Source organism: Nansenia antarctica, assembly GCF_963989245.1.
Source record: "Nansenia antarctica genome assembly, chromosome: 1".
In the NCBI taxonomy this organism is placed as follows: Eukaryota; Metazoa; Chordata; class Actinopteri; order Argentiniformes; family Microstomatidae; genus Nansenia; species Nansenia antarctica.
Window position 1 is genome coordinate 63,413,956 of NC_137674.1, and position 22,500 is coordinate 63,436,455.

The 22,500-nt window shown below is 51.6% G+C and overlaps 1 protein-coding gene across 1 annotated transcript in view; it reads left to right on the plus strand.

Annotated features, from left to right (window-relative positions):
• Positions 1-22,500, plus strand: part of msraa (methionine sulfoxide reductase Aa) — a 79,675-nt gene that overhangs the window by 54,035 nt on the left and 3,140 nt on the right. The window contains exons 4-5 of the mRNA XM_080545416.1: positions 1,622-1,726; positions 6,502-6,608. Coding sequence (XP_080401542.1) covers positions 1,622-1,726; positions 6,502-6,608 — 212 coding nt within the window. The remainder of the gene's footprint in view (positions 1-1,621; positions 1,727-6,501; positions 6,609-22,500) is intronic.

Below are 22,500 nucleotides of genomic sequence, written 5' to 3' on the forward strand. Positions count from 1 at the left end.
GTAAGAGGGGGGGGAGAAAATAAAAGCTAAAGGGAGGGGGGGGATAAAAGGATAAGGATGGCAGAGGGAGGGAGAGAGAACAGAACGATGAGAGGGATATGAGAGGAAAAAGCTCAGAAAGGGCAAGAGAATGATAGAGAGACAAAAGGTAAAGATGGTGGAGATTGACGAAGAAAGAGAGAGAGAGAAAGACACAGAGAGAGATAGGGAGTTAGGAAGAGAGAGATGGAGAGAGAGAAAGAGAAATTAAGAGAGAGGTTGAGGAAGAAAGAAAGACAGAGAGGAAGGGAGGAGGAGGAGAAAGATGAAGAGAGAGAAAGGAAGAGAGATGGAGAGAGAAAGAAAGTGAGAGAGAGAGAGAGGAAGAAAGAAAGAAAGAAAGAGCGAGAGAGGCGGGGGCGGAGAACAGAATGCACAGTGTGGTTACGTCTGTCCTCAGGCAGGATGTGCTAGTGATGTCCCGTCAGTGTTATTGTGCCGTTCCTCCTGGGTAATGAGACTGACCCTACCGGTTATCACTTATTACTTTTTTAATATCACAGTTCTAGATTCTGCAGCAGAACACAGGCCCCTCTTATGAGCTGCGTGCAGGGGGATATTAAACGGACGAGAGCAATCTCTGCGGAATAAATTCATCTCGGTTGAAACGGAATATGGAATTGCCGATTTGGAATAAAATATCGGGGGGGTTCTGATGCTATGCAGTTCTGTCTGCCTGTCTGTCTGCCTCTCTGTCTGCCTGTCCTGTCTGTCTGTCTGCCTGCCTGCCTGTCTGTCGTATCGGTCTCTCTGTCTGTCTGTCTGTCTGTCTGTCTGTTGTGGGTATAATCTTTTATTCATTTGCAAACTTTTGTATGTACCCCTCTGAGTTAGAGACTCAACACTGCCATGTCAAGGGGGGGTGTAAGAGGAGATGATGGAGTAACAGAGGGAAGAGAGAGAGAGAGAGAGAGAGAGAGAGAGAGAGAGAGAGAGAGAGAGAGATGGGGGGGGAGAATCCTCAAAGGTGACAGAAGCTGGGAGGGAGGGAGAGAGGGAGGGAGGGAGGGAGAGAGGGGGAGGGAGAGAGAGGGAGAGAGAGAGAGGGAGAGAGAGAGAGAGAGAGGGGGGGGGGAGAGAGAGAGAGAGAGGGGGGAGAGAGAGAGAGAGAGACTTGGCAGGAAAGAGTTCCGAAACAGCTCCGCCCAATCAGCACGTCCAGTCCCCCGGTCCCCCGCCTCGTATGATTGGAGGAGCTCTGAGGTGAGAGTAGCCCTCTCTCTCCACTTGGCGGAAACATGAACAGGAAGTCCTCCAGGACCACAGCTCAGGACTGCAGACAGACATGACAAGACTCTCTTAGCCTTTTCTGGGCTTCTGCTTCTGTAGCGTTTTAGCAATAATGTGATAGAGAGTTCTGTCCTGGTGTCGACCTCTCTCTACACGTTGCCATGTTGGCTGTTCGTCTGTTTCTCTTTTGCGTTGTGAAAATTCTGCCGGAAATTCCAGCGTCTTTCAACCAGTTGGTGTTTAGCTAAGCTTAGGGAAAACTCAATGTTGCCAGGTTATTTCTAACCTGTCTCTCTGTCTGTCTCTCTGGCTGTCTGTCTGTCTGTCTGTCTGTCTGTCCCTCCCTCCTCAGGTAGGACAGGCCATACAGAGGTGATCCGTGTTGTATTTGAGCCAGAGACGCTGAGCTACGCCAAACTGCTCAAGGTGTTCTGGGAGAACCACAACCCCACACAGGGTAAGACCACCACACGCGCACACACACACACACACACACACACACATACACACACACACACAAGCATACACACACACAAACACACACACACACACACACACACACACAATTTTGAGTGGCCACAATCAGGGGCCAGTCTATGGAGGAAGTGAGAGAGATGAGGTGAATGAGTCATGGTCATCTTCCACCTGCCTGGAGTGGCTAACACACACACACACACACACACACACACTAAATACACACTTCCGTCAGTGTGTGTTTAATCCCACCATGTATTGACTCTGGGGGAGTGCGGTGAATGGACACACAAGCCCAGAGAACTCTGCCTCCTGGTTTTAGTTCAGACCCTGGGTCACCGTACCTGACAGGCCGCAGGGCAGGCAGCATTGACACAGGTCACTACTGTACAGGGAGCAGGGCTGGAGGAGGTGCTGTCAGGCCTTCTGATGTCACACCGATGTTAGAGGTCCTCTGCGGCTCAGTTGGTAGAGCATGGCGCTAACAACGCTTAGGTTGGGGGTTCGATTCCCACTGGGACCATACATGATGAAAAATGTATCGATGTATTAGGTTGCTTTGGATAAAATCTTCAGCTAAATGGCATTTACTACATACTGGCTTTCCCTGCTGATTCATGCATTGCAGCTAGATATGGTGGTGACTATGATGATGAGGAGGAGGAGGAGGATAGTGATGAGGAAGATGAGTAGGAGGTTGATGACGACGAAGAAGAAGGAGAGGATGATGCTGCCAAAAACAACAACAACAACAACAACAACACTCCTATGTCTGATTTCTGAGGTGTCGCCCCCCGGTTCCTGCTCCTTCTCCTGCTCCTCCTCCTCCTCCTGCTCCTCCTCCTCCTCCTGCTCCTGCTCCTCCTCCTCCTGCTCCTGCTCCTCCTCCTCCTCCTGCTTCTCCTCCGCCTCCTCCTCCTGCTCCTCTTGCTCCTGCTCCTCCTCCTCCTCCTGCTCCTCCTCCTTCTCCTGCTCCTCTTCCTGCTCCTGCTCCTCCTGCTCCTCCTCCTCCTCCTCCTGCCCCTCCTCCTCCTCCTGCTCCTTCTCCTCCTCCTCTTGCTCCTCCTCCTCTTGCTCCTCCTCCTGCTCCTCCTCCTCCTCCTGCTCCTCCTCCTCCTCCTCCTGCTCCTGCTCCTCCTCCTCCTCCTGCTCCTCTTCCTCCTCCTCCTCCTCCTGCTCCTCCTCCTCCTCCTGCTCCACTTCCTCCTCCTCCTCCTCCTCCTTTTTTATATACAGACACTGTGGAACAGAGAAACAGTACAAGGGGGGTAGTAGAAGTCATCTCGTCCTCCTCACCTCTAAGTCTTAGGAGACGCAGTACTGGGGGGTAGTAGATGTCTCAGGAGGAGCAGTTAACGTGTAAAGAGATGGGTCTTCAGTCTCCGACGGAAGATGGGTAGTGACTCTGCAGTTCTGACAGCCGTGGGAAGCTCATTCCACCAGCGGGGAGTTAGTGGAGTGAAGAGACGTGATCGAGCAGTGCGACTGCGATGTAGTTGTAGAGGTGGTGGGGCCAGTCGGCCAGCAGAGGTGGAGGAGCGGAGGGAATGGGCTGAAGTTTGGGGGTTGACCATTGCCTGCAGGTAGGCAGGGGCTGTCCCTTTAGCTAACTGGTAGGCAAGCACCAGGGTCTTGAATCTGATGCGAGTTGCTATCGGAAGCCAGCGCAGGGTGCGAAGGAGAGGGGTGACATGAGAAAATTCGGGGAGATTGAACACCAGATGGGCAGCAGTGTTCTGGATGAGCTGTAGAGGTCTGCTGGTGGAGGCGGGGAGCCCCGCCAGGAGTACGTTGCAGTAATCAAGGCGGGAGATGACCAGTGACCGGGTCAAGAGTTGCGCTGCTTCTCTGGTGAGGAATGGTCGTATCCTTCTCATGTTGTAAAGGAAGAATCTGCAGGAGCGTGCCGTTGCTGCAATGTTCTCTGCGCAGGATAGTCGGTTGTCCAGGATCACTCCAAGGTTCTTGGCTGTCAGGGAGGGGGTTACAGTAGAGTTCTCCACTGTAATGAAGAAGTCTTGGAGAGGGCAGGCTTTCCCAGGGATGAAGAGTAGCTCAGTCTTGTTAAGGTTGAGCTTGAGATGGTGGGCTGACATCCATGTTGAGATGTCCGCAAGACATGCAGAGACACATGTTGCCATGTGTAGGTCAGAGGGGGGGAAGGACAGGAAGAGTTGAGTGTCATCTGCGTAGCTGTGGTAGGAGAACCCATTTGAGGAGATTACCGAGCCAAGAGACTTGGTGTAGAGGGAGAACAGTAGGGGCCCTAGGACAGAGCCCTGGGGTACCCCAGTGGTGAGGGTTCATGGAGAAGACAGCGATTCTCTCTAGGTCACCTGGTAGGAGCGACCCGCCAGGTAGGAAGCAAACCAGGAGTGTGCGGTGCCAGAGATGCCCAGTTCTGAGAGGGTGGAGAGAAGGATCTTGTGGTTGACTGTGTCGAAGGCAGCAGACAGGTCCAGGAGAATGAGAATAGAGGAGAGGGAGGAAGCTTGAGCAGAGTGGAGGGCCTCCGTGACAGCAAGGAGAGCAGTCTCAGTCGAGTGCCCAGCCTTGAAGCCGGATTGGTGGGGGTCTAAATGTTCCATCTTCCGGAGATAGTCAGTCAGTTGTTTAGATGCAGCACCTTCAAGGGTTTTGGAAGGGAAGGAGAGAAGGGATACCGGTCTGTAGTTGTGGACAGATGATGGGTCAAGGGTACGTTTCTTGAGGAGAGGCTTGACTCTGGCTATTTTGAAGGCAGTCGGGACAGATCCTGTGGATAGGGAGGAGTTGATTACATTGGTGAGGAAAGATGTCGGAGGAAATGGATTGGAGAAGAGGGTAGGGCATGGGATCGAGAGGGCATGTGGTTGCTTGCTTGGATATGATAAGTGTGAGAATCTCGTCAGGGGAGAGGGGGGGAAAAGATGATAAGCCAGAGACCGAGTGTCGAGCAGAGAGTTTGGAAGGAGTGTTAGCAGCGTTGGTAGGAGGAGGGGAAAAGGTGCTGCTGATGTCGTCAACCTTTTTTTCGAAGTAGGTGACAAAGTCATTGGCAGACAGGGAGGAAGGAGGAGGGGGAGGAGTGTGGAGAACAGTGGAGAACAGTGGAGAACAGTTTTCTAGGATTAGAGGCAGAAAAATGTATTTTGGAATGACAGTAGGATGCTTTAGCAGCTGATATACAGGGGGCGTAGTTGGAGAGGAGAGAGTGATAGAGGTTAAGGTCATCAGAGAGGCCAGTTTTTCTCCATTTCCTCTCAGCTGCCCGGAGCTCTATTCTACAAGCATGTAGCTTTTCAGAGAGCCAGGGAGTACGAGGAGAGGATCGTGCTGGCTTCAAGGTTAGTGGACAGAGGGAATGAAGGATGAGGTGAGAGCGGACAGGAGGGTGGAGGTTGCTGCATCAGTGGATAGAGGGGAGAAGGACTCAACAGAGGGTAGGGAGGATAACACAGAAGAAGAGAGGGTGGTGGGGGACAGGGTACATAGGTTGCGACGAGAAGGTCTAAAGTGGTTAGAGGCTGACAGGGAAGAGGTGGTTTTGAGGGGAAGGGAGAAGGATACAAAGTGATGATCAGAAACTGGAAGAGGGGTAACAGTAAGGTTGGAAGTGTGGGAGGATCTGGTGAAGACAAGGTCGAGCTGATTGCCTGCCTTATGAGTCGGAGGAGAGGGGGACAGGGTAAGGCCGAAGGAGAGGAGAAGGTCAAGTACTCCAGATGAGAGAAGCTTCTCTGATTGGAAGTTGAAGTCACCCAGTAGTACGAGCGGAGTGCCATCATCAGGGAAGGAGCTGAGTAGGCCATCCATCTCGCCTAGGAAGTCACCAAGCTGGCCTGGGGAGCGATAGATGATAGGGAAGGACAGTATGTGACCACTTAGGCGAGATGAGGAGTCCTGTGCCTCCCCCTCGACCAGAGGGTTTAGGGGAATGAGAAAAGGAGTAGGTGTCATAGAGGGCTGCTGGTGTAGCTGTGTTTTCAGGTGAGATCCAGGTCTCAGTGAGCGCAAGGAAATTGAGGGCCATAAACAACGCATAAGCTGAGATAGCCTCTGCTTTCCGGACCGCTGACTGGCAGTTCCAGAGACTGATTCATGGTCAGTAGAAGAAGGTGGGTAGATGAGATTGGAAGGGTTGCGAGGGGCTCCTCCTCCTCCTGTTCCTCCTCCTGCTCCTCCTCCTGCTCCTGCTCCGCCCGCCTTGCAGAGTCACACAATAATTACCTCCAGGCTATATCTGGATCTGTGTCCCTCCTCTGGATCAAGGTGAACTGTGCTTTGATTCAAATGACAGCACAGTGGTGCTGGGCAGGGGGGCCGAGAGGAGAGGAGAGGAGAGGAGAGCAGAGGTGAGGAGAGCAGAGGTGAGGAGAGGAGAGGGGAGGAGAGGGGAGGAGAGGGGAGGAGAGGAGAGGTGGGCTTTGGTCTCTCCTTTGCTGAACAGGGCAGGGCCGGGAGGAGAGGAGAGGTGAGGTGAGGAGAAGAGAAGAGAGGAGAGGAGAGGAGAAGACAGGGGAGGGGAGGAGAGGAGAGGAGAGGTGAGGAGAGGACAGGGGAGGGGAGGGGAGGTGAGGAGAGGACAGGGGAGGGGAGGGGAGGAGAGGACGAGAGGAGAGAAGAGGTGTGGAGTGGCTGTCTGTCTGTCTGTCTGTCTGTCCTTCTTTCTATTATTCTAGTCTTTTCTTACATTGAGAGTTAACTCAACTGTGCATTCTTTGGTCTGGTCAATTCTGTTAAATCATCCTAACATCATCCTCTTCCTCTGGTCGTCAGGGATGCGTCAGGGGAATGATGTGGGGACGACCTACAGATCAGCCATCTACACATCCACTCAGGAACAGCTAGACCAGGCGCTGGCCTCCAGAGATGAATACCAGAAGGTAATATTCCAGTCACACACACACACACACACACACGCACACGCACACGCACACGCACACGCACACGCACACATACACATACACACACACGCGCACGCACACACCGCCCCTCTTCCACTTCAGATCGACAAAAGCTGACGCTAGCTTTGTCAACGGCAGCTCTTTTCCTCCTCTCTTCTGTGGGCATCCGTCATGGTTCAAAGCCCGTCTCCTGTCCTAGAGCGTGCACACAGCCCTAGAGAGGCACGGCACGCTACGCTGGCTGGCTGGAGCTGTCCAGAGGAGAGGGGCCGGGGGGTGGGGGCAGAAAGGGAAGTAGCTTCTACCACGGTACTGTACTGTCGCCCGCTGTGCTGCAAGGCTATGGGACGTAGGGTGTCATGGTAGCAGAGCACAGAGCACACACACACACACACACACACACACACACACCCTCCCATGGCACCCAGAACAATGGAGAGAGCGGTGGGGGGGGGGTGTCTGGGGCTTGGCTGGGTAGGGGCTGGGGTGTCTGGATAAGGGGGGGGGAGCATATGGGTTCGATTTGTTCCTTCACGGAGGGCTGCCTCCAGCTGATAGACAGACAGACACACACATACACACACACACACACACACACACACACACACACACACACTAGCCAGCTGATGGAGCCCCCAGCTGAGATCCTCCAAATGGCTGCCTAATAACACAGCGCGCCTACTCTCCCATCTCTTCCCTCCCTCCCTCCCTCCCTCCCTCCCTTCCATCCGTCCATCCATCCCTCCTGCCGAGGCCCAGTCTCTCACCAAATTGCCTCCATGTACACATGCGGTCGGGGGGTCTCACAGTGAGACGGGCCCTGCAGGAGAGCCCTCCTCCCCGCTACGCTGTCTCCTCTCAGGCTGCTATTACTGTCCACTCTGGCCTCTCTGCACGGAGGAGGCTTTTATATACAGCAGCAGGCCTCAGAGGCAGCAGAAGCCATGTCCGCTCGAGCACTATACTGTATAATTACCAACACTGTGTGTGTGTGTGTGTGTGTGTGTGTGTGTGTATGTGTGTTTTTGCCTGGTGCGCACACGCACAACGACGCACACTAAAACATTGCACGTTATGCATGCATGCATGCATGCACACTGAACATCACACACACGCGCATGCACACTTCCTGTACTACCGGTCTGTTGCCCTGGGGTGGGGGGTGAGTGTATCATTAGGAAGCAGTTCAGAGGTCGTCAGGAAAACTAGCCATTTCTTTCCTGTAACATGAACCTTCTCCGTCCTGCCCGGCAACACTACGGCCCACTGTCACCTTCCCTGCCTGCCGGGAAAAGCCGGAGGCGGAGAAGCAGCCGGAACCGAAACCGAACCGATTACGAAACAGTCATTTACTCCCTCCCTCTCTCTACTTCCAACACACAATTTATTTTTCCCTCCTTGTGAAGGTTTGACATTTGCGTGGGTTAGCGTGGAGTAGCGGGGGGTCTCATTTATTCGACAGTTCACGTCTCGGCACGACCGTGACAATCATGTCATCTGTGAGCGGGCGCTCGGGTCTGGTCTTGGTTGAAAGGAGGCCGTTGGCGTCTGATGAGTGTCAGTCCCTCTAGGTCACGTGCGAGGGAGGGAGAGACAGAACGCCTCGGCGACGACCTGAAAGGCTGTTTGTTTTGTCTGTGCCGCTCGGCTATTGTCGGCTGTTGTTGCTGTGCACAAAGAGGCAGCAAGGCTGACACAATGTCTCACTCTGCCAAAGTGTGCTGCATACAAACACGCACACGCACACGCACACACACACGCAGACAGACACACAGACACAAACACACACACACACACACACACACACGCAGACACACACACGCAGACACATACATGCAGACACACACAAACACACAGACACAGACACACACACACACACACACACACACACATTCACTCAGTTCATTCAGACACACACAGACAGACAGACACACGTGCACGCACACACACACACACACACACACACACACACACACGCACATACACACCACATATACACAGAGACAGTACAAACAGGCTCACACACTCCCTCTGCTGGCCTTGCTGCCTCTTTGTCCTCATCTCTTCCTCTCCTCCATTGTCTGCTCTCCCCCCTCCCATCCCTCCCTCCCCCCATCCCTCCCTCCCATCCCCCCCCCCCCTCCCCCCATCCCTCCCTCCCCCGTCCCCCCTGCTGAGACATCTGCTTCGCACTGCAAACCCAGCAGCAGGCAGGCCCTGTTGCCATGGAAACAGAGGAGGGTAATGCTCCCTGCTCCCTCCACCCCCCCACCCCCCACCCCGACTCCATCCCTCCCCCCCCCCCCCACCACCCACTACCCTCCGTCCCAGTCCCACCTCCCAAACCTTCGGATTGGCCTGTGGCGCCCCAAATGAAAAGGGTTGCGGTGGGAGGGGGTTTGGGGTGGGGTGGGGGGGGGGCGGTGTCAAGGAGTTGGATGAGGTCGGGGGTCATATGTAGAGTGGTGGGGCACGCAGCGTTACGATCAGCTGTTTGCCTGCCCCCCCCCTCGCCCCCCCCCCCTCGTTGAATAAATTAGACCCCTACTCCACGACGTAACCCGCGCAAATGTCAACCTTCACAGGGGGAAAAATACACACACACACTTTAATGAAATGGATGTCAGAAGGTGAGGGGTTAATCAAGCCACGCGCTGACTGGCAGCTGGGTCCATAAGGGGGGAGGAAGGGAGGGGGGAGATGGTTTAAGGAGGGGGGAGGGTAGGGGGTTATATGGGGATATATGGGGAGGGGCAAGGGGGTATTTAGGCAGGAGGGAGGGGCACGGTTGGTTGGACGGGACAAGCGTGTGGCCAATAGAAAGGGAGAGGTCAGTTGTGTGGCGGGGGTGCTGGCCTTTGTCCCCCAAGTTACCGTGGGGGGGTGGGGGGGGGGCCTTACAGCGGGGGGTTGGGGGCGTGCTGTGAGAGATGGGTGTCCGTGACCCCACCTCACCTCCCCCTGTTATGCGGGGGAGGGGGTTGTTATTAATATGGACAGTGTTGTAGAGACGCCTTCTGAGGTGCAACACCATGCCACCCAGCAGAGGGGAGGTAAGGGGGAGGGGGTAGCGGCCTGCTCCGATAGGGGGGGGGGTCTAAACGTGGGGGAGGGGGGGGTTTGGCCCTGTAAGTCTGCCTTGCATACAGTGGGGAAGGTATGTTAGAGTGTGTGTGTGTGTGTGTTGTGGGGCCTAAACGGATTCCCGTGTTAGTAGGGCAGGCTTGTGGTTGGCTTATGAAGTGTGTTCATTACCTGCAATGGCTGGAAACCTACATATATATCACTAACACTAGGACCAAGCATGTCATGTCATCTACGCACACTGGGTTGCTTTTAAAGACTGCTACTGGATTTAAAAAAAAAAAAGACACATTTTTGTGCAGGAACCGATCCGATTATCTAGAATTCCATTCTATTCTGAGACATCAATTATTCTTTGAACGTTTATTATACAAATATTATTTGTCATATTTGTCTTATTTGTAATATTCATGTTTTATGATCTCCAGGTATTTTGAAATTGTTGCAAATTGTTCCCCGTCCTGTTTACAAACCCCTGGAGACTCTCCTTCACCAGAGAGAGCGTCGCTTCACTTGACAGGGTACACACAAACGATGACAGTTTCCTGTGTAACATGGAAACAGTGGAGGCTGACGGGGGTAGAAATTGGAGGACAGGCTCATTGTAATGCATGGAATGAGGAATGGTGTCAACTGTTTGATACCGGTCCTCGTTCTATTCCATACATCACAATGAGCTAGTCCTCTGATTGCTATCTTCACCAGCCTCCACTGTCGTCTAACAATTTTCATCCTTTTAAGCCTTTAAGTCTGTTTTGATCTGTAGTGACAGACAGCCTTGCAACAGGCACCAAATGAGCAAACGAAAATGTTTTGTCTAGTGTTGTTTTGTTAGCTATTCATAGTGGAGATGTTTACTCTGAAATGCTAGCTAGCATGTCACCATGTCTGTTTTTTCACACTGGAAGGCTTTCATCAGACTTTGGTGATCCTAACTAAAGCAAGCAGTCACTACTTATCTTCCGCTGTAGATTGAAGACCAATCTCTTCAGGCTACACCTTTAACTGTCCCTCCTAAAGACCTCCTCATCTCCACTACCCCACTGTACAGTTTCTTAACTGTAAATAAATAAAATATAAAATAAAATAAAATATTAATTGGCATTATGTCTGCCAGTGGTAGATTTGTTTTTCTTCACTCACTTAGACAAATGTCCCTTTGGATAAAGGCTTCTGCTAAATGTCAAAAATGTAAATTGAATCTTAGGGCCTGTGTTCAAAAGCCTCTCAGAGTAGGAGTGCTGATCTAGGATCAGTGTTGCATTTCATATAATAATGAAGGAGATTATCTGGATAGGATCAGAGTGCAGCACTCCTGTGAGGATAAAGGTAGGAGGCAATGTGCCCCATTTACCAAAGGCAGCTGATAGACAGTCAGTCAGAATATCCACTCCCTCCACATAATAATAATAATAATAATAATAATAATAATAATAATAATAATAATAATAATAACAACAACAACAACTTAAGTTTTATATAGTGCCTTTCACAAACTCAAGGACGCTTTACAGATTTTACATACAGAAACAAAAAACAAAGAGACAGCGACAGTGACAAAACTAGACTAGGGGCCAAAGGTGAACAGATGAATTTTGCGGATCACTCAGTTAGGTACTGGGGGGCGCAGGCGTGGAGGGATTTGTAGGTGAGAAGGAGGACATCCCTCGGTCTCTCACCACCTCCCTCCATCTCTCTCCGTCTCCCTCTATCCCTCTCCCTTCATCTCTCCCTTTCCATTAATCTCCTCTCTCACTCCATCCCTCTCCCTCTCTTTCCCTCCACATCTCTCTCCCTCTTTCCCTCCATATCCCTCCCTCCCTTTCTCTCCATCTCCCCTTTCCCACCATCTCCCCTCTCTCTCCATCTCTATCCATCTCCCTCCATCTCCCCTCACCTCCCTCCATCTCCCCTCACCTCCCTCCATCTCCCCTCACCTCCCTCCATCTCCCCTCATCTCCCCTCTCCCTCCCTCCATCTCCCTTCATCTCCCTCCATCTCCCCTCTACCTCCCTCCATCTCCCCTCATCTCCCCTCTCCCATCTCCCCTCACCCCTCATCTCCCCTTTCCCTCCCTCCATCTCCCTCATCTCCCCTCTCCCTCCCTCCATCTCCCCTCTCCCTCCCTCCATCTCCCCTCTACCTCCCTCCATCTCCCCTCTCCCCTCATCTCCCCTCTCCCCTCTCCCTCCCTCCATCTCCCCTCTCCCTCCCTCCATCTCCCCTCATCTCCCCTCTCCCCTCTCCCTCCCTCCATCTCCCCTCTCCCCTCATCTCCCCTCTCCCCTCATCTCCCCTCTCCCCTCATCTCCCCTCTCCCTCCCTCCATCTCCCCTCTCCCTCCCTCCATCTCCCCTCTCCCTCCCTCCATCTCCCCTCTCCCTCCGCCTCCTATCTCAGGTAATTGAGGCTCCCAGCCCCAGGAGAGGTAGAGGAACCAGGGTATAGGCATGTTCCCATCTATTAGCGTCTCAATTAAGGGGCAACAAAAGACGTTTTTACCTCAGAGGGTTCCCTTCCTTCCACATGTGCTTCCCTAGAGCCTAGCCTACCAGCTGTCAGCTCCCAGAGCCAAACGGCCAACACACACACACACACACACACACACACACACACACACACACTTGCACGCACCTGCACTCACACACACACACTCGCACATGCACTCACACTGAAACACACACACACACAAACACACACACACACACACACACACACACACACACACACACACACACACACACACACACACACCACTGTCAGCCCCAGAGCCAGGAAGTAAACCCCTCAGATTGACTCTCTTCCACCAATTAGGCCTGCTGTCAGTTCTGGTGAGAACTCAGACTAGCTTTAATTAGCTTGTGTGTGTGTGTGTGTGTGTGTGTGTGTGTTTCAGTGTTTTGTGTGTGTGTGTGTTTCAGTGTTTGTGTGTGTGTTTGTGTGTGTTTATGTGTGTGTGTGTGTGTGTGTGTGTGTGTGTGTATGTGTGTGTGTGTGTGTGTCTGTAATTAGCCAGGTATCCCTCGGTCCACTGCACCCCTTATTACAACACAACAGCAGCTTCTGCCGTCGTGCCACCGACAGATTAACTCTCACATGAGCGCTCACTTTAGCTGTGCTCACCGGCTAGACCTGAGGCTCCTTCTGGCTCCCTGTCTCCCTCCCTGCCCCCTGTCTCCCTCCCTGCTCCCTCTCTCCCTCCCTGTCTCCCTCCCTGCTCCCTCTCTCCCTCCCTGTCTCCCTCCCTTCTCCCTCTCTCCCTCCCTGCCTCCCTGTCTCCCTCCCTGTCTCCCTCCCTTCTCCCTCTCTCCCTCCCTGCCTCCCTGTCTCCCTCCCTGCCTCCCTGTCTCCCTGTCTCCCTCCCTGCCCCCTGTCTCCCTCCCTGTCTCCCTCCCTGCCCACTGTCTCCCTTCCTGTCTGTCTCCCTTCCTGTCTCCCTCCCTGCTCCCTGTCTCCCTCCCTGCCCACTGGATCGTTGGATCGTTTCGTGTGGAGGTCTGTATGTCTGGACGGTGTCTCTTCAGTGGCTCAGACAGAGAGGGCTGAACTGCACCGCATGCAGGGGAGAGGCTGGTGGAGGTGGTGGACATCAGAGGACGGGGCTCATCGTACATCAGTTTTTACAAGTTTAATAGTGTAGCTACTGTTGAAGTGAGGGGCCCTGCGCACACACATTCCCACACACGCACAGGCACACACACGCACACACACACACACACACACAGACACACACACACACACACGCATACACACACATGTTCACTCAGTTCAGACAGGCACACACACATGCACACAGACACACACGCACGCACGCAGACACACGCAGACACACACACACACACACACACACACAGACACACGCACATACCAGTGTCACATCATTGTGACAACCCTTACAGCAGATTAGGTTCAGGTGAGCTCTGCTGCAGAGGCTCCTAGCCTGAAGGTGACAAGGAGTCATGGCCGCCAGGGCAGTTTTAATGGTCAGGGCCAGGCTAAGGTTGTGATGTCTGTGACACCGTGTCACACACACAGCCATCGCACACGCACACACACGGTCATGTACACACACACACACACACACACACACACACACACACACACACACGTTCACTTAGTTCATTCAGACACACACAAACAGACAGACACACATGCACACACACACACACACACACACACACACACACACACACACACTCCTGTGGGGATGTGGAGGCTAGGCACAAGGATAGGATATGATAGGATATGAGGATACTAAATGATGCAATACTAGTGTATGTTATGTGATAGAACACTGTATGAGTCCTGTATAATATGTTATGGTTAAACAGGAGACGAGGTTAGGAAGCGCACAGCAGTGGGTAACGTGTTTTAGCTCTGCTCTGACTGTTGTCCTGGTCTGGCAGAGTAGCGGTGAGGAGAGGGGGAGGTGGGGGGGGGGGGGGGGGGGGGGGGGTGTGAAGGTGAGTGTCGTCCTGGTGATGAGACGGTGCTCTCCAGCTGTGACAGCTCCTCACCTGCACACCCTCAGGGAACCCCCCCCTCCCCCTCCCCCCACACCCTTTCTCTCCTGTCCTCTCAGCGGAGTGAGTGAGTGACTGGAGGCCATGCCCGGGCTAATTAGCTCCCCCTCCCTCTCTCCCTCCTTTCTCCCTCCCTCCCTCCCCCCTCTGCTCAGTGGCTGCTCTTGTTATTTCCTGACCAGCTTGTCTCCCCCCTCCCTACCGCACCCCCCCACCCCGCCTCCCCACATCCCATCCCTCCCCCTACTCCCCCATCTGTGGCCATTTTAACTGGAGCGTCATGGAGGCATGCTGCCTACTGACATCCTAATGTACCCGACCAGTTGGCTTAACAAACACAGCGTTGCCAACCATCTGCCAGACAAATCTGTCTTCAAATTGCTTCAGTAGCAAACTCAACTTTCTTCTTAGCCTCTCCTGCTCTCCTCAGCTCCCCTCTGTCTCTCTCTCTCTCTCTCTCTCTCTCTCTCTCTCTCTCTCTCTCTCTCTCTCTCTCTCTCTCTCTCTTGCTCTCCCTCTCTCCTTGTCCTTCAGCATGTCACAGTATGTTATGGAATGTTGGTACAGTATGACAGAGGTCGAGTAAATAAGGTTGTGTGTGTGTGTGTGTGTGTGTGTCTGTGTGTCTGTGTTTATCTATGTGTGTGTGTGTGTGTGTGTGTGTGTGTGTGTGTGTGTGGCACCCACAGTGAAGGGTTGTGTTTTGGTTATCTGCTTCTCTCTAGTTATTTCAGCACACAAACATGGTGTCAGACATTTAAAGCTGGAGTTCCTGTAGATGTCAACTCTAGAGAGTCTGCCTGCCTGCCTGCCTGTCTGTCTGTTTGTCTGCCTGCCTGCCTGCCTGTCTGTCTGTCTGTTTGTCTGCCTGCCTGCCTGCCTGTCTGTCTGTCTGTTTGTTTGTCTGCCTGCCTGCCTGTCTGTCTGTATGTCTGCCTATCTGTCTGTCTGCCTGCCTGCCTGCCTGCCTGTCTGCCTGTCTGCCTGCCTGCCTGCCTGCCTGTCTATCTGTCTGTCTGCCTATCTGCCTGTCTGTCTGTCTGTGTGTTTGTCTGTCTGTCTGCCATTGTAGGAAGGGGAAATACTCGTCTTGACCATTCTCTGTTACCATGGATTCAGCTCATCCTCTTTCTCTAGCTCCTTCTTACTCTCTCTCTCTCTCTCTCTCTCTCTCTCTCTCTCTCTCTCTCTCTCTCTCTCAATCTCTTTCTCCCTCTCTCTAATCTTCATTTAGTCTTGGAGGAGGGGGTTTGGAATTGTTCTATTCCAGGATTTTCTCCCTCTCTTCTCACACACCTGTCTCTCTCTCTCCTCTCACACACCTGTCTCTCTCTCTCCTCCCATGTAGCTGTGTCTCTCTCTCCTCTCACACACCTGTCTCTCTCTCTCTCTTCTCACACACCTGTCTCTCTCTCTCCTCCCATGTAGCTGTCTCTCTCTCTCCTCTCACACACCTGTCTCTCTCTCCTCTCACACACCTGTCTCTCTCTCTCCTCTCACACACCTGTCTCTCTCTCCTCTCACACACCTGTCTCTCTCTCTCTCTTCTCACACACCTGTCTCTCTCTCTCTCTCTTCTCACACACCTGTCTCTCTCTCTCCTCCCATGTAGCTGTCTCTCTCTCTCTCCTCTCACACACCTGTCTCTCTCTCCTCTCACACACCTGTCTCTCTCTCTCTCCTCTCACACACCTGTCTCTCTCTCTCTCTTCTCACACACCTGTCTCTCTCTCTTCTCACACACCTGTCTCTCTCTCTCCTCCAATGTAGCTGTCTCTCTCTCTCCTCTCACACACCTGTCTCTCTCTCTTCTCACACACCTGTCTCTCTCTCTCTCCTCTCACACACCTGTGTCTCTCTCTCCTCTCACACACCTGTCTCTCTCTCTCTCTCTTCTCACACACCTGTCTCTCTCTCTCTCTCACACACCTGTCTCTCTCTCTCCTCTCACACACCTGTCTCTCTCTCTCCTCCAATGTAGCTGTCTCTCTCTCTCCTCTCACACACCTGTCTCTCTCTCTCTCTCTTATCATGTAGCTGTGTCTCTCTCTCCTCTCACACACCTGTCTCTCTCTCTCCTCTCACACACCTGTCTCTCTCTCTCTTATCATGTAGCTGTCTCTCTCTCTCCTCCCATGTAGCTGTGTCTCTCTCTCTTATCACACACCGGTCTCTCTCTCTCCTCCCATGTAGCTGTCTCTCTCTCTCTCTTATCATGTAGCTGTGTCTCTCTCTCTCCTCCCATGTAGCTGTCTCTCTCTCTCTCTTATGATGTAGCTGTGTCTCTCTCTCTCTTCTCACACACCTGTCTCTCTCTCTCCTCTCACACAGCTGTCTCTCTCTCTCCTCTCACACACCTGTCTCTCTCTCTCCTCCCATGTAGCTGTCTCTCTCTCTCTTATCATGTAGCTGTCTCTCTCTCTCTTCTCACACACCGGTCTCTCTCTCTCCTCCCATGTAGCTGTCTCTCTCTCTCTCCTCTCACACACCTGTCTCTCTCTCTCCTCTCATGTAGCTGTCCCTGTCCCATCACAAGGTGTGAACACTACTGTATCTCACTGTGTGTGTGTGTGTGTGTGTGTGTGTACCTTTTGTGTGTGTGTATTTGTGTCTGAAGGTGTGTGTGCATGCATGTGTACCTTTTGTGTGTGTGTGTGTGTCTGTGTGTGTGAATGTGTGTATAATTTGTGTGTGTGTGTGTGTGTGTGTGTGTCATCACAATGTGTGAAACAGCCCTGTGTGTACCTCACCGGTGTCACTCACTCTCCGGTCCCCGCTGTCATCTAGACTCCTCTCTTTCATGATTCCCGTCCCCCAGCCCTCGGAGCGGTGAAGCCCAGCCCCACTCCTCTCACTAGCAGACTGTCCCATTTTCATCCTGCTCTCCGATGGGCCCCACAGGAGACCTGAACAAATGGTATGGAACAGATTTTTGGCACGCGCGCCCGCATTTCCCTAAACATGGTCATGGGCAGAGGGTCCGCTCTGCCAGCCAGCGAGCGATGCCACCTTCCTCTCCAGCTATGCCTGTCGCCGTGCCAGAGCACGCATACAGTATGTGAACAAAAGCCAGACATGCAGGCATTACACACACACACACACACACGTTCAAACAAGTGTGGCACACACACACATGCATGCACAAAGGCACAAATGCTGTACACACAGGCATGCAAGCATTCCACACACATATGTGCATCAACACAAATACATTCAGACACAAATACCCACATGCCTGGACAAAGTTAGTCACTTTGACAAACAAACAAACACACACACACACACACATACACACACAACACAGATGGCAAGCACCACAACACACACCCACATGAAACTGTTCTTGCTCGCCTTCTGAGTTGCGACAGTATTGTCATCTGAATACGCAATATCGACCTTCGAAGTCATCCACCTGACTTACTCAATGAGTACATATATACTGTACATACTGGACATGTACATACTGGCTTCATGTTCCCTATGTTTCCCATAGTGAAACCAGGCATTAGAAATAAACACTTAGAGAGAAAGAGAGAAAGAGAGAGAGAGAAAAAAGGTGCTTAATTCGATGTCAGAGTATTGACCGTGTATGCTCCACTGGCGGGCTTGATTGTATTGTTCATGTGCACAGCAGAAAATTACTGCTGGGGCTGGTGAAAGGAAAGGAAAGGAAAGGAAAGGCAAGGCAAGGCGCGCTCCTCTCTTCCCTCCCTCCCTTCCCTCCCTCTCTTCCCTCCCTTCCCTCCCTCTCTCCCTTCCCTCCCTCTCTTCCCTCCCTTCCCTCCCTCCCTCCCTTCCCTCCCTCTCTTCCTCATCCGTGGTTGTTCATCTGCTGATCATGCCTTATGCCTCTTAGGCCTCAACACTACTCTGTTGTTGCTAGCTGTCCCCCCGATGAACCAGTATGATGTGGCGAACTACGTCCTATCTGCGTGTGTGTGCGTGTGTGCGTGTCTGTGTGTGTGTGTGTGTGTGGGTGAGGGGCTTTGTAGTGGTAGCTGACTGTCCTCTCGCTACCCCTGCCTTGCCTTGACTGCATCTCCTGCTAAAGGACCGCTCCCATTGTGTTAGCGTGAATTATCTCCTAGACATGAATTTCGTCTTCCAATCATTTTCCCTTTGAAGCCCCCCCCTCTCCCTTTTTGCCTCCCTTTATTCTCCTTCTTTACGTTGATATCTGTGTAGAAAGGCTGGCATTTCTGTGCACACATGCTGTGTTTTCGTGTGTACGTGTGTGTGTGTGTGCATGTGTTTGTTTATGTGTATGTGTGTGTGTGTTTATGTACGTGTGTGTACTGTATGTCTGTCTGTCTGTGTGTGTGTGTGTGTGTTTATCTACGTGTGTGTGTGTGTGTGTCTCCTGTCTTCTCCCTCTCTAATACCCTGGCTCTTTAACATGCTGCGGCAGGTTCACATTTTACATTTCATTCTCCTTCTATTCTCCCACCCTCCCACCCTCCCTCCCTGCCTGGAAATCACTGCAATAGAAAGTCATTGTAGACCTTTTATCATCGTGTGTGTGTGTGTGTATGTGTGTGTGTGTGTGTGTGTGTCTGTGCGCGTGTGCGTGTGGCAGGCCTCTTATCGCTGCCATTCACGTTTCTGCAGTTAACCAGGGCGCGCAGGTATTTGCATTCCAAATGAGCACTCCGTCTGACATGCAAATTAATTAGTCTGAATTATGCATTTAGCCATGTGGTCGGGTAGCGCAGGCAGCACAGGCCCGCTGGAGCTGGGGGGACAAACAGAGCAGCAAGCCACTGACAGGGCGGCGGTGAGCGGCGGCCATTTTGGGGATACCGCTAAGACATGTACCCCTTCAACTCATCCAGGTTTGAGCCAGAGGTGAATGGGGTTTCTCACTTGGCCATGGAGATGGAAGTGACTGGGCTCCTACTGTTTCTCATCAAATAGAGGTATTTGATGAGAAATGTGAATCTCCCGCAATTCAGTACAGTGTAAGATTTGGGATGTGACTAGTGTGTGTGTGTGTGTGTGTGTGTGTGTGTGGCTTGGTAGAGCATGGCGCTAGGTTGTGGGTTTGATTCCCACTTGGAACATAGATAAAGAATCGAAAGTATAAAGTATAGTGAAGCATCCTGTCAGTACCCCGTAAGTCACTTTAAGATAAAAGTGACTGTTAAATGGCATCTATTATGTCTAGGCTATGTCTCTCTCAGACTGAGCTAGACAGAGCGGTTGAGGAGAACCAGACCTCCAGGCTCCCCAGGGACCCCCCTGTCCTCATCTACCCCCACAGAGTGGGCCACGGGGGCATGCTACCTCCCCTGGGACCGGGGGGGGGGGGGGGGGGTACGGTGATCCCCTGACCTGGAGGAGCGTCTAGCTAATGAAGGAGTGATTGAATGACTGGATGGAGGAATAAATGATGGATGGATGGAGGAGGAGAGGTGAGACCTTTGTTTGGAGGGCGTTACTCTCAGATGAGGAGCATCTCCTCAATGCGTGTGGTGATAAACGTGATTAACGTTAACGCATACATTCAGACAATGCCAAATACACACATACAGCCAGCCATCTCTACAAATGAGTGCACATAATAATCATAAACAATACAGTAATATAAGAAATAAAAAGGAAAAGCCGGGAATGAGTATCATTTTGGTGTAAGCCAATGTTATGTGTTGCTCTCCTATGTGTGTCCATTTTAAAAACAGTGTAGTCTTTCTATTGAAAAACGACCCCATCACGGACCACCGACTGTTGTGTTGCAACAATACGTAAATAATGTGAAGCTACCGAGCAAATCACACCAAGAGAAGGCTCACTAGGGTATAGGGTGCAGAATCGGGCGGTGGATGGAGGGAGAGAGAGCAGAGAGGGGGACATAACTGTCATGTCACATTGATTTCCTCCACCCACCACCACCATGTTTCAACTCCAGCATTCACCCCAAGACCCATCACAATTCACTGCTGAGACAGTGATTTTACACATTCGAAGTCAAATTTGAGACAGAAATTCTCGTTCGAAGTGATTTTGTCTTTCAAAAGAACCACAAGCCAATGTGGTGGTAGTGTGGTGTTTGCGAAAGAGAAATATCTTTCTGTGTGTGTGTTTGTGTGAGTGTGTGAACACATCACACATATGCACATTGTGTTAATATTACTTGCCAACAATCCCTAAACAAAGGATTAGAAGAGGAGGAGGAGATTGTAAGTCCAGTGGAATTGGCTGCGCCGTAGCCCTCGTGCTATTGGCCAGCACAGTACAGCTCCGCTCGGCTCGCCTCGCCTTTGGCTCTGTAGAAGAATTAGGGTTCAGCGTGTGTTATTGTGTGACAGAGGCCTCAACACACGACCTGTGCTGTCCTGAAGTGGTGTGCGGTGTATTACAAGCTCTTAATGCTAAATGGGACTATTTTAAGGCTGTTTCCTTGTTCACGTGTTCTTTGTTGGGGAGAACAGGGGCTACAAATGATGATTGGGATTTACTGTCCTGCCAGCGCTGCCTCCTCTTGGCTGTCAGGACTGCTTACCTTGTTCTGCTCTACAAAAGCCCTTTTGTATCAGAGCTCTCCTGCTCTGCTGTGGTCCACTCTGCCTCTGCTGCTGAGTAGGAGAGAAAACCTGCCACCTGCCACCACATTATCAAAGCCCCAGCCCTGGGACAGACACACACACACACACGTGCACACGCACACACACACACATGGACATGCGCTTGCACGCAACCACACACGCACACACACACGCACACACGCACACACACACACACACACACACACACACACACACACACACCGTGTATCATAACCTGCACGTGCAAATATTGACATTCAAGCACTTTTACTGATAAGACATATAATATTGTGTTTTGTTTGCTAATTCTTGTTGCTAATGTTTGCTAATACCCTCCTCTGATAACTTAACACCTACACTAACCGCTTTGAAGCCGTTCCTTACCCTAACCACTCATAGTTAATGCCTAACCTTAACCCTTACCCTAACCACCCATAGTTAATGCCTAACCCTAACCCTTACCCTAACCACTCATAGTTTATGACTAACCCTAACCATAACCGTTACCATAACCACTCATAGTTTATCCCTAACCCTAACCATAACGCTTACCCTAACTACTCATAGTTAATGCCTAACCCTAACCCTAACCCTTACCCTAACCAGTCATAGTTTATGCCTAACCCTAACCCTTACCCTAACCACTCATAGTTTATGCCTAACCCTAACCCTTACCCTAACCACTCATAGTTTATGCCTAACCCTAACCATAACCACTGCCTAACCCCCACGTCAGTCGAAGATGAAATAGGATGTTGCCTAGACATCGTATAAGGACACTTTGCAATGAGACCGTGTTGACACGCACGCACGCACGCACACACACACACACACACACACATACACTATTAAATTAGTAAAAATGTGTAGTCCTGTGATGTGCCCCAGGGTTCTGTTCTGGGACCTATTTTGTTTGCACTTTACATGCTTCCCCTAGGAATGATCATTAGCCAATTCAAAGAGGTCTCTTATCACTGTTACGCAGACGATATTCAATTGTACATCTCATTTAAGCCAGATCAAACCAACAAGTTGTTTGTTTTATTTGACTGTCTGACTGCTGTGAAGGATTGGATGGCAAACAACTCCCTTCAGCTAAACGCAGATAAAACCGAGGTTCTTATTATAGGTTCAGACTAAGTCACTCCAAAAATTGTTACATGCATGGGGACCCTCTCAACAACAGTAAGGTCCAAGCTCAGAAACCTTGGTGTTATTTTTGACCAGCAAATGCACTTTGATCATCACACCAGGTCACTGACACGTACCTGTTTTTTCCATCTGTGCAATATTGCTAAACTTCGGTCTGTGGTATCCCACGCAGAGTTGGAAATGATCATTCACGCTTTTGTATCATCCCATTCAGACTATTGAAATTCCCTGTTCACCTGCCTCGACGCATCCACCCTGGGCCGGCTACAAATGGTCCAACATGCAGCTGCAAGGCTGCTGACTAGGTCCAGAAAGTCATGTCATATTACTCCCATCGTAGCTTCCCTACACTGGCTCCCCATCAAATTTAGAATTAAATTTAAGGTTCTGGTTCTATACATCTGTGACCTGCTGCGTCCTTATAGCCCCAGTGGGTCTCTCAGGTCCTCTGACCAGGGTTTGTTGGTTGTCCCCCTTGCCAGATTAAAAACCAAAGGTGATCGAGCATTCCAAACCGTGGCTCCCAAACTTTGGAATGCTCTTCCCTTGGAACTTAGATCAGCGGTCTCG